Below are 12191 nucleotides of genomic sequence, written 5' to 3'. Positions count from 1 at the left end.
TTAGCTCTCTGACACCTTCTTTGAAAGACTCTCTTCTGAGAGATTAGCCTTGTTGGGTGCTTAATATGCAAACACATCTGTATTCATCATTACATGTTCATCTGAATATTTCATATTGCTTTTTATCCACTTTTTTATTTTATGTTAGTAATACAACATATATGGTAATTCCATGCTGTCATCCTACACATTCTGGATGCTGCCACCTTTCCTTATAATTTCTAAAGTTTGTTTTGGGTTTTTTTTGCAATTTCAAGGTGTACTCAACATCCAATTCCTGGAACCTGATTGTTGCAAAGGATTGAGAGAGTTTCCTTCATCCAAATGCATTTGGATTCAAGGATATTCAGGACTTCAGTGCTTGATCTAGACCTTGGTGGGAGAAGGGTGGACAACCCCAGATTTACCAGAGCTCTTTGATTTTAGACAGGGAATTTTATTCTGGGTCTCACAGCAAAATGCTGGACTTTACCTCCTAGAGCTACCACAAAATCATGTCACAATCATTCTCCCATCTTTGTGTAGCTGCTTCAATACATGGAAATTTCCTGTGTCAGGCACGTAAACCAAGCTTATGGCAGTCCAGCATAAAAATATCCTTTATCTTTCTCTTTTCAGCTGAGCAAAAGCATTAGCTTTAGATGAGCCTGAAAATATTTGATACTCTTTGAAGATTGACCTGTTCTGTCTATAAGCAAACACATCTTTGAGGGATGGCAAAGTGGAAGGAAGTCCTATTGCAAATCCTCTTATAGACAATCATTATGACAGTATCACATAAAAGGAGACTGTAACAGCACAGCTCTCCTGGGCATTGCACACTGCATAACTGAGAGAGCAAGCTTCCCCTAAAGTCCCAGTTACAAAACGAGCAAGGTGCAAAAGCAGGGAAATGATGGATTTTCACTGCAGCTCAGTGACTGAGCCGGAGGCAATTCCATCCCCATAACAGCCAGCTTAATCACAGAGGTGGATCCTGCCCTGATCCAACCAGGATGGAAAGAGTGGGAGCATCAGTCAGGCTGGTTGGCATTGCTGGTGAAGCTGTGCCCACTGTTCCCTTGAAGGCTCTGCCTCATAGAGCAGCCAGGTTGTTCTCTGCCTGTGCAGCTCCCTCCAGCACTGATGGACTAAGAAGCAAAGTCCAGAGGCTCTTCAGCAGTCCTAATCTTTAAGGATTAGACATGACCACTTTCCTGTAGGCATATGAACAATCTGCATTCCTTCTAAGCTGCTTCCCACAAGTGTTGAGAAGCCCTGTTGTTAGGGATACAGAATTGTAAGGATGTGGAAGCACCAGCAGAACAAATGCAAAACATGCAGAGGATTTTTCTTCCTCTACATTTCCTAACCAAGCAGTGATATCTACTCACCAATATAAATTACTTGCTGTGTTATGGTGTTAGAAAATGTATCTGCTTTGAACATTTGTGCTGCTATTACTACATGCGCACACACTCCCTTAAGAGTTATTCCAAATCACTTCATAGCAAATAACTGAATTAACTCTATCTATGTGCCAGCAGATAATCCCCAAATAAGCTTCTTCAGAACCAACTCTCATGTTGCTGGTGGATGCATCCTGCACTAAATAAGATGAACAGTGAAAGGGGTGCACCAATGGAAAACTAAGCACCATCTTCTTTAGAAGCAGCAGAATATGTGCCTGTGTACAGACACATGCACACTCTCACATGCACTGCAAGAAACAGTGCCAGTGTTCTGCATAATCCTGGTGTTTAGACATTTATGCTAATTACACTGATATTATTTAATGGCAGCTTTATACTTTAAATATTTAAGTGGATTATCAAAATATGTCCAACATTAAAATGCATCAGCTGTTGGAGCCACAGTCAGTTTTCTTTTTCAGAGAGGCAGACACTAATTTCTTCTGGTTGTAAAAATGTTCACAGTGCCTCAGCAGGCCAAAGGTTACCAGGCAAGCACATCTTCAGATGACTGATGAAGTCATCTGAAGATGACTTTATCAGATAGCACACTTGCAATACAGAAATCAATTTTATAAGGGAGTCGGGTTTTAAATCAATTTTGGATGTAGTTGACCATAATTTAACTTTCTTCACAGCTATTGCACAAAAACCACTGAGGTGTGGTGCCCATTTCAATTCACCATTGCCTTTTCCATTCAAAAAAATCCGATGGGATTTTTGCTTGACAGGTTTTCTCACAGAATAACAGGGCACCATCCCATCTCCTCCGGCCTGCATTCCCTGCACCAAGAGAGACTGAGCACAGACACCCCGCACTCCATTTGTTTGCTCGCTGAAATTCACCCCCTCTGTCCCTGAAGGAGCTGCAATGCAGAAGCCAAGGAGTCGTTCCCATAGCTAAAAGATGATAGAGATCTCGGGGAAAATTAACATAACCATTGACAGTCCCTGAGAGCTCGCTAAATAGCAGCTTGGGAAGCATCCTCCCCTCCGGAGAGCGAGGGTAGCAGAAACAGACACCGGCAGATAGTGCTCCAACAGACTCTACTATGCTTTAATCTTCAAAAGCTACCATTAGTAAGCCAGAGAAGCATATTTACCCACCAGACAAACACCACAAGTTCAGTAGGCTACTCTCCATTAAGCACTGAAATAACTCTTCCTTTTCACTTCCTACGGAGAGCGAGGCGAAGCCCCGCAGCTCTCCCGCCGCTGCCCCCGCTCTCTGGGAGGGATGGGGGGGACACACTGGAAAAGGAGCAAGTGTGGCCGGGGGCTGGTGCCGGGGGTGGCACGGAGGAGAAGCGGGGGGGGGGTCGGGTCCCGGGCACCCTGTCCCCAGCGGCCCCGTGTGCGCTGCTTTCTCCCCGGGAAAGCAGCCGGCTCCGTCCCTCCGGAGTGATGGATGGAGGGAGGTGGGCGTCGCTTTGGGGCTCCGCTTTGTTGGGTTTCACCTCCTGATCCCTTTCGCTTCTGCTCTGCTGGGCTGCAATAGCCACCTCGGCTCCAGCTCCGCGGGTCCAGCTCCGAGTGACCTGCCGCGGAGGGGATGAACTGGGGACGGCCCAGGGAAAGGCGAGAGAGCATTATTTATCCACCACAACTTCTCATTGTCGCGGGGCAGTGCTCAAAAGATCCACAAGCAGTTGGCTTTAAATAAAGCAGGCATTGCTTCCCTTGTATTTCCCCTCAGCAGTCGCCTTAGTATTATTATTATACTTCTATAGCTTTTGCTTTCGGACCTTATAATTATGTCACACAGCAAGGGAAACCGCCAGCATCCCAGCATCTGGTGTGCGGTTGCAAACTTTTGTTTTAAGATTTGAACTATTTATAGAAGGAAAACTTTGTAGGATAGTAATTTCCTACGGTTTTGAGAAAACTATGGCTATGCTTATATTAAAAGGGTGTATTTATTTATTTATTACGACTCCTTCCTCCTGTATAAAAAAAATAATAACCACAAAAAAACCCCCAACCAACCAAAGATAGCACGGCAAGCTTTTTTACAAGCTATTGGTCACCTACGCAGCAGACATTTCCCTCCTGTGAACAGAAACAGGCAGCTCTGGTTGAATTAATCTAACGTGCTTCCATAAATCTAAGCACTTTTAAAAATCGGTGGCCAAGACATGTGCATTTCATTAAGAATTAAGAACGTAGAAATAGGCTTTTAGTTTCTCTTTATGGGCGTGTTTATTCCTACTTTTCTCCCATAGCAGTGGGCTATGTTTTTTCCATAGCCCACAGAAAACAGACGGACACACACACGGAGGAACACACGCACACGTGCTTGTTCGTACGCCTGTGCTCCTGTGCGCGCATACAGAGGAAATAAACCCCAAACATATATAAACCCACGTACAGTTCAGAGATAGGACCTCAAATTCGCATCTGTCGGGGCACAAAAAAACTGAGGTCACCTTCGGGGTAGGAGAGTAGGGAAATCCGTCCGGCCTCGGCAGCCGAGATAAATGCGGGGCCGGGGATGCCGAGACGGGGTTCCCCATCACCGACAGGGGTGAACCCCTCTGCCGCAGCCCCGGCAGACTGGGCAGGCTCCGAACCGCCCCAGAGCTCCCCCCGCGTTCCGGCACGGAGACTCTTGCCCCGGGGCTGGGGGGATGCTCAAGGGAGGGAGCAGGCTCCCCGATTTTAAAGCGGCTCCCTCGGCTGGGTACCTGCCGCCGCAGCGCCCTCCTCTCCGCACGGCTGCCCCGCGGCGCGGTCAGCTCTCCTCCGGAGCGCAGGAGAACAGAAGCCCTTGGCAGGTCCCCGACAGCCTCTCCGGAGCCCGGCTGCGGTCCCGGACGGGCCCGGCTCCCCCACGGCCGGCGCGGGGACCCCGGCCCACCACCCCCGCCACCCTAACGCGGCGGCCGGCGGGCACAGAGACCTGCCGGGGGACCTGCAGGAGAACGACGGCGGACACTCTCTCCGCAGCCCTCACGGACTAACCCAGCCGCTTCTTATCCACCGCAACGATAGATACAGATATAGATATTAAAAAAAGAGACCGAAATTCCTCGCAGTCCCACCCACCGACTCTCATTTCCCCCACCCCTACCTCCACCCCCTTCCTCACAAGGAAAAAGTCCTGGAGCCAGCTCTAACTGCGGGACTGGAGATCCCTCCGGAGCGAAAGCAGCCGGCCGGCGAGCGCCTCGGCGGCGGGGACTCTCCGCGGGCGGCCCGGGCTGGGCGCTCGCCGCCGGCTGCGGCAGCCCCGCGCTCCCCGGGACCTCCGTACACAAACAGCCTTCCCCCGACGGGCGCGAAGCGATGCCCATCTCCGGTTTGGCAGGAGGAGGAGTCGGGGTCGGAGTCCCCAGGGGAGACGCCGGCCGCTCCGCGTCCCGTTGCCCCGCCGCCCTCCCAGGTGCGCCGCCCCCGCTGCGGGCACGCCGGGCCCCGGCCTCGCCGGCGGGGCAGCCCCGGGAGTTACCTGGCGGTGCGTCCCTTCCCCCGGCGGGGTCCGACCAGCAGCGCCAGCACCGCCACCAGCATAGCATCTCCTCCTCCTCCGCCGCCACCACCACCACCATCCTCACCACCACGCACCGCACGGAGCTGCCGCCCGTGCTGGCTTCTCCCGGCTCCCTCTGCTCGCTCTGCGCATTGCCCCTAGGTAGCTGCTAGCGGGGGCATTGCAAACAGTATTTGGAAAAAAAAAAAAAATCTGGATCACTTACAGGTAACTCCCACTGGTAAGGATGAGGAAAATCTGAGGGTAATATACTGAGAGTAACACACTGCGAGATGAAAAAAGGATCATGGCTGAATCCCGTTTACACTCTTGAGTTCGCTTCCTTGGTTATTCCTTTCTGGCCCCCCCTGGTCGTAATTCCCCACCCTTTTTGGTGTCAGCTGTGGCTTGAATCTGAGTTGGAATCCAGTCCCTTGGGCTTGGGGGGGCTTTGTCTGTTTGTTTGTTTTTTTGTTTGTATTGTTGTGTGTAGTATTCCCCTGGTGCTAATGCTGCTCCCTGTGCAGAGTGTGTGCTGCTGCTGTTGCTGCTCTCGCTGCTGCTGCTGCCTCTGGGCTCCTGCCTGTCATGTCTCAGTGGTTGGAAGTTGTTACAGTGGGTTCTCGTGTCGGAATGAGGATGGTTTAAGGGATTTGGATGGCAGAAAGTGCCTCTCTCTCTCTCTCTCTCTCTCTCTCTGTAACTCTCCTGAGGCCCGGGGCTGCCATTGGGCAGTCAGTCACTGCAATCCGCCTACTTTTTTCTCTCCCTCTCCCTTTTTTTTTTTTCTTTTTTTTTTTTTTTTTCCTAGGGGGAGGATGACAATGGAAAGACACTGATCTAGCCCGGGCTGCAATGAATCCGTGCTCCCTGGCTGAGCTCTCTCCGTACGTCTCGCCCGGCAAGGGCTCATTTCGCGCTCCGTGGGGCATTTTTAACTCCCCCGCCCCCCCATCAGCGCTCAGCGGGCTGAGAGCTCCCTGCTTCTGCCGCGGCACCCTTAGCTCGCCCTGGGAGAGGCTGAACGAGCTGGCAGCTTCCAACCCCACTCTCGGCTAATTTCTTTATTGTGGCGAGCTGTCCCGGTTCCACCGAAGGGTTCCACCTTCCCTCCAGCCTCGGCGGGGGTTTGGCTGTTGTTGTCCCTCCGATATTAAAAATTAGGCTTCGATTTCAGGAGCAACGTCAAGAAAAAAGGAACATATATGTAGTCATAGCCTTACTGAGTGAGAAATAAAGACATGCACACACGTAGCTTCCTGGCGAGATTGGGTTTCGGGAAAGGACTAGCGCGGAACAGCCGCTGTAGGGAGCGAGCGGGGGGCGGCTGCCGGCGGCTCCCGGCTCCCCACACCTCTCACCACCCCCGCAGGAAGAGCTTTCGTCTCCGCTCTTCCCTCTGCTTCTCTCGTTTCCGAGAAGATGCAAGTCCGAAGAGGCGTTTCCCGGCAGGTTTGTTGCCTCTCCCTCGCCTTCCCTCTGAGCCGAGCGACTCCAGCCCCTTGGCACCGTCGCGCCCCGCAAAGAGATGCTCGACCCTTCCCGCTCCGGCGGGCCTGAGCCCTTCGCCCTGAGCAGCCCCAGGCGTGCAGGAGACCATCGCTCTTCCTCTGCATTGCTGGGCGTCTGTCCTTTATTTCGGAAGTGCTGAGAACGATGGTGAAATACGTGCGCTGCGGATACCGGGGCTGGGGGTTGAAAACGAACCCCGAAAAATAAACGGCCACCGAAGACGCTTAAACTGAAAAACAGCTGAAACGAACACGAACCAGTCTCCGAAGTGTCCTCGGTCTGTAAATGTTCGTCTCAGGTTAATTGGCTATTGACCGAAGAAGACGTCTTGGCTAAGAGCTCTACCGAACGCCCTGATAACACCTCCTGCAGTTAACCAGTCCCAGAACATGGATGCAGCTGTCTCAGCGACACAACGAAATATGCCCTCAGATGGACTGGGAATTGCAGAACTGGTGCAAAAACGTTGTATGCCGCTCAATATGCGATAAAAATCTTCTCGGGGTTTGGTTGCTTTAACCACTTTCGTCTGCAAGTTCAGCACAGACGTTGGGACAGTCAATGTCCTTTCGAGGAACGCTGATCTCGATTAACAAGAGACGGAAGCTTAAGCCTTTCAACGATTATTTACATCCCAGAACAGTCTTATTTATAATTATATAAGATTCTAAAATGAACGTATTTATACTTCTGTAAGTGTGCATGCAAGTCTATATATAGCGAAAGAGTTAGAAATGTATATCTCCTCAGTGCCCTTTTCGCTGCTAGACGTGGCTGGGGCAACTCTGCTGAGCCTGAACCACGAGAAGCCACTTTGAAGGTTTTATTTCTAGCATTTGTTCCACTTCGAATAGATGTTTTAAATGTGCGTCTTCTTTTAAAGATGCGCCTGGGAGGGGAAGGAGGGGGACAGCGAACTGTAAAAATGCAAATAAAAGTTGGCACTGGAAAACTTCGAACTTGTGCTGGCAAAGTTTGACCCTCTCCACCTGAAACGAAGACGGTTTGCCAATTTCCATAATTTTCAGGTCGAAACTGACTTTATCCACAGATGTGTTGTGTAGGGGAAGAAAAGTCGTATAAAGAAATCAAACTGTGCAGTTTCTTTTCGGGGAGTTAATTTTTATTCTAAAACCACGGGCCGGTTATTATGGCGAAAAATTATTGATGATGAATAATAATGAGGATGAGGAGGATGAAGATTATGACGATGATGATGAGAATAACCTTGCAAATTCCATCCAAATGGTTTTTATACATATATCAGCCGGGGCAGCGAGAACCACAGTCATTTTGTTGACTGAAGACGGAAACATTCCCTTCAATAAAACGTCACACTGGAAAGGAGGTATTGTCGGTAACGTCTTATATGGGCACTTGAGCATCGGTCGCTCCTTTTCCCACAAACAGCTATGCTTTGGACAAAATGGGGCAGAATTACACCGAAATAGTTGCCGACACTATAGTCGGGCAGGCACTAATAAACTATTTGCTTTTTATTCCTCCCCTATTATCGATCTATTCCCAGCTGCGAATCCTTTTTTACCCCAAGCCTAGGGAGAGTCCGGCAGAAGGGCACGTCGGAAGCCGGGAAGATGCGCCAGGCGGGCAGCACACCGTGTCCTTTCTGGGCGGAACCGGGCGTTTGCTGTACCTCATCGAGCTGCAAGTCCAGTGCCGGGGAAAGAAGGCAACAATGAGTCTCAGAATGAGCGGTGTCTGGCCGATGGGTGAGACAACGGCAGGTGCCCGTGGAGGGGCCGGGGAGCGCCGGTCGCGCCGGCGGGACGGCGCCAGGCAGGGGCGCTCCGGGCGGGAATGGCGCGGCTCTCCTCCCGGGGCCTCGCCGCGGCTCCCGGCGCTCCACGTGCTGCCGCCGTCGAGGCTGAGCTCCGGCCAATGCCTGCCGAGGGCCGGGGGGACACGGCCGGCCCGGGCGGGCTCCCCGCGGCCGGACAGCCCCGGGGATGGCGAGGGCAGCAGGATTTCGTTGGCCTTTACCACAAACGTCGCAAAGCCAAGGCGAACTTCGCCGTGGGGGAGGCGAGCGGGACCGGCTCTCACGTTCCCTGCCGCAGCATCCCTGGGAGTCCCGGCAAGCGGAGTGCTCCGGCCTTCCCAGAACGGGCCGGGGTCCCCGATGTCCGTAGCCCTGTGCGCCCTCAGCTCGGATGGGCACGAAAGAAGCGCCCCTGCCGCCCCTCAAAGGGGTGCCGACACATTTCGTTGTTCCCTTGGGCAGCGCCAGCTCCCGCCGCCAGCATCCCTCTAACGTCATAGGGACCCTCTCTCCGCGGGAAAAGGGGGGTCTTCCCCGCTCCCTTTGGAGCTGCCCAGCTGCTACCATTCTTTTCCTCCAGAATAAAGAGGAAAAGGGTGGGATTTGCCCCCAGATCTCTGATCTGGGTATTGTCCACGACTTCATCTTTCATCTTTCATCACTCATACCCAGAGCTTCCACTGTCATCTGCATCTGTAGTACTGCAAATTTTTAATTTCTGCTGTAATTTTTAATTTCTGACGTATTTAATAATTAAAACGGTATCCGAATTAAACGGTATCCGAATGCTCTGTGATCTTGTCAGGAAGTATTTCTGTTTCAATCCTGCCTGAGGTCAATATTTGATGCGACCTGCTATCGCAGCGGGTTACATGAAGTCAGCAAGGCTGCAGATGCTTAATGCTTCGGTGCCTGGAAACGTCATCGACAGAAATATTAAGGGATGTTTCACCTCACCCCTGTTTCTCCAGCAATATGGGGGACCGGAAATAGAAACGGGAAAGACGGAAGATCCCCTAGAGGAAGGATACTTGAGTGGCACCTGCTCTCTTCTCTTAACTGGAGGAGATAGTGGCTTCTTGATGGGAGCCTGCCATGTCACCCCATGCAACACCCCGGCCCGTCCAACAGCTTATGTATTGCGCTACTTTCTCTCCCTTCGGCGTCATGTTTGCCACCGAAAATGGAGCTTTTAGCACGTTTTATTAAGACGTGGAGACGCGCTCAGCAGCAAAAAAAAAAAACAAAAAAAAACAAACCCTGCCAATACTCCCCTCCTTGCCGGGGTTGACACGACGGCTGTCTCCTTCCCGCTGAAAATCAACCGAATGAATGCCCTGGAAGGCATTTTATTCACCTTCACCTCCCCCTTTTCAAAGCAAAAGCTCACCAGAAAAGGCATCATTACACCCAAAGGATATGGTTTCAACAAAATGGTAGTTCCAGTGGCTGATGAAAGAGGAAATAATTGCATCCCACATGCCTAGCCTAGAAGTAGCCCTGGATCTCAGAGCAAATTTCTCTCATATTGTTCAGAGAAAGTGAAGTATCCTCATCGCCTTACAGGCATGGTGATGGATCTGATAGGGTTTCCACAAAGGCTTTTGCTGCTCCTGATGTCCACTCAGTTTCACTTCCAGGCACAGTCTGACAGCATTCTTGTGATTTTTGCTCTGAATCCCGTTCTAAAACAGCCAAAACTAATTTCGAAGAGAGATCTGCCTTTCAGAATGTAACATGTGCCCAATCCTCTGTTCCCTTTGGCCGCAGCGAAAGCAGTAGCTGTACCATTGCCCTCATTTTGCAAAGCGTTTTCCTTGAGCTCGCCTGCCTCTCTGTGAGGGGTGTGCTCTACAGAGTCCTCATACTATTGAAGTAGATTGGGTACCCTGTCATCACTTCATTTATGGATACACAGCCTCAACAAATTCACTACGCATCTAAACTCCCGGCAATCCGAGCCTAGAGGGGGGACAGAGCCCATCGCTGCCGACACCGGCTACGACAAAGGGCGGCGCAGGTTCTCGGCCCCGCAAAGGTCAGAGCACTGAAAGGACCTGTCTGCAGCAGGCAGGATTTGGAGCTACCCCCGGGCATGTGGCTCAGCTGGGACAGGGGCGGAAGAGGGTTCCCCACCGGCACGGGGCAGGGGGCAGCGCGCAGGCCGTGCCCCTTCCGCACCCGCGCATCCTCCGCGGGTCGCCTGCGGGGCAGCGCCCTGCTCCGCCGGCCACCGCGGCGGCACCTGCGGCCGCAGGGGCGGGCCGAGAGCCGTGCCAAAAATACCTAAATGAGCAAACACAAAGGGATGCGATCCGGCTGGTGCCCGCCGAGCAACTCGCTGGGAACCCTCCGGGAAGCAGCCGGCTTCTCTTCAGGGTCTGGCCGACAGCCTGAAAATGGGACAGCTCTGCCCTTGCTGCCCGCAGCTGAGGGAGCTCCTGGTGGGCTATACAGAGCCTGCCGCTCCCTTCCTCATCCCCGAGGAGCCCAGTTTAATTCCTTCCCCCCGCTGTTTAACCTTAATCCTCGGCTCTGGCGAGCTCCCTCTTGCAGATTCCCTCCCTCTCGTCGCCCCCTCCTCCCAGCGCTGCCTGGGCTGCTGACAGCGGGGACGTGGCTGCTCCCGCCGCGCATCGTGCGCGGAGCAGCGCCCGCGGCGGCGGCTCCCGGCGGGCAGGGCCGGGCCGCTCCTCGCTGCCCGCCGCCCTCCCGCTCTGCGGCCCCGGCCGGGCTCCAGCCTGCCCGTCGCTCTGGGGAGCTTGCTCGTTCTCCTGCCTTTGGGAGCTGCCCTTTGCCTTTCCTGTCCTCTTCCACGTATTGATTTCAAGGTGGGAAGTGAGAGTTTTTGGATTGCAACTCACCTTATGTATTCTTGATCATTAAAAAGAAAAAAAAAAGCATAAAAAATCCCGCAAAGACAGGATCTTTAAAGAGTTTGTAGTTCGACAGGTAAGAACTCGGCTGGGGCTCAGGAATGTGGAAATTCAACTCAAGTCAGCCTACTGCGACGAGCAATATTAATAAGGGCATACAGGCACTGGGGGGAGAGTCAGAGGGAAAGAGGGCGAAACTTGGCAACCAAAATAACCGCGTGCACTCGATTGCGGTGATCAAACACCGAGGAGCAAACAGCGGGCTCCCCGGGAGCCCCCGCCGCACCCTGCAGGGCCCCGGGCCGGTCCCTTCGCCTGAGCCCGCCTGGCTTCCCGGGAGCACCAGAGCAGAGGTAGCCGGACCAGTTGTCAAGTTAATTTCAACACGTCCGTGTGATGGATAGAAACGCAAATTGTGTCTAGGCCTGCATAAACCAAATCCCTGAGCGCAGGTTCAGAGCAGGGATTCCCCTCCTCCCGCCCCTTTCGCCTAATACCTCAGCTCTGCTCTATTGTCCCAGCAGCAGCGCCTGAGTTAACTCTGTCAGGCTGCCTTTTCTTTTTCTTCCTTTTTTTTTTCCCCTCTGAGGGTGCTGTAAGCCAGAGATAATATTTAAGTTCGCTTAAGCAGTACAAAATAAAAGGATCCGTCATCACCCGCGACCGGCTCCCTGCAGGCTCGGGGCGGGCGGAGCGCCCCGCCGCCGGGCATGGCCCGGGACCGGGGGAGACGGCCGTGCTTCGGGGGGCTGCCGGCGCTTGGACACCCGAAGGCGGAGAGAGAAATAATCACATCTTTTCTTTCTTTTTTTTTTTTTTTTCTTCCTCTGCAGTATTTTGCTCCCAACTCCGCACTAACGTGACCCAAAAGCCAAGGAGATTTGTCGTGCAGAAGGACTTACCCTAATTTGACATAGATGACTCCAAAGCATAGAAACACGTAGAAAATCCACTTCCGAAAGTTTCTGTGCATGATCTAGAAAATGGACTGAGCCATAAAAATTGCACAAAAAGCCGAACTGATCTTGTCGATTAAATCCCAGTCAAGAGCATTGCTGAAGCTACCCAGGAGCAAAGCCGGCCGAGCTGTAAAAAGTCAACTC

The 12191-nt window shown here is 52.5% G+C and overlaps 1 protein-coding gene across 2 annotated transcripts in view; it reads right to left on the bottom strand.

Annotated features, from left to right (window-relative positions):
• Positions 1-12061, bottom strand: part of WNT7B (Wnt family member 7B) — a gene marked incomplete at both ends in the record, with an annotated part of 90802 nt that extends 78741 nt beyond the window's left edge. Inside the window, one exon of one of the 2 annotated variants that reach the window (XM_084205944.1) lies at positions 11991-12061. In XM_084205944.1, the coding sequence (XP_084062070.1) occupies positions 11991-12061 (71 nt within the window). Of the gene's footprint in view, positions 1-5146; positions 5230-11990 lie in introns of those variants that run through there. The other variant, XM_084205943.1, reaches the window with a different exon arrangement.
• Positions 12062-12191: the final 130 nt, after the last annotated feature.

This window comes from Fringilla coelebs (assembly GCF_963513975.1).
Source record: "Fringilla coelebs genome assembly, chromosome: 5".
NCBI lineage: Eukaryota > Metazoa > Chordata > Aves > Passeriformes > Fringillidae > Fringilla > Fringilla coelebs.
The sequence above is the reverse complement of the archived record's forward strand: the minus strand, read 5'-3'. Positions and strand labels throughout refer to the sequence as shown.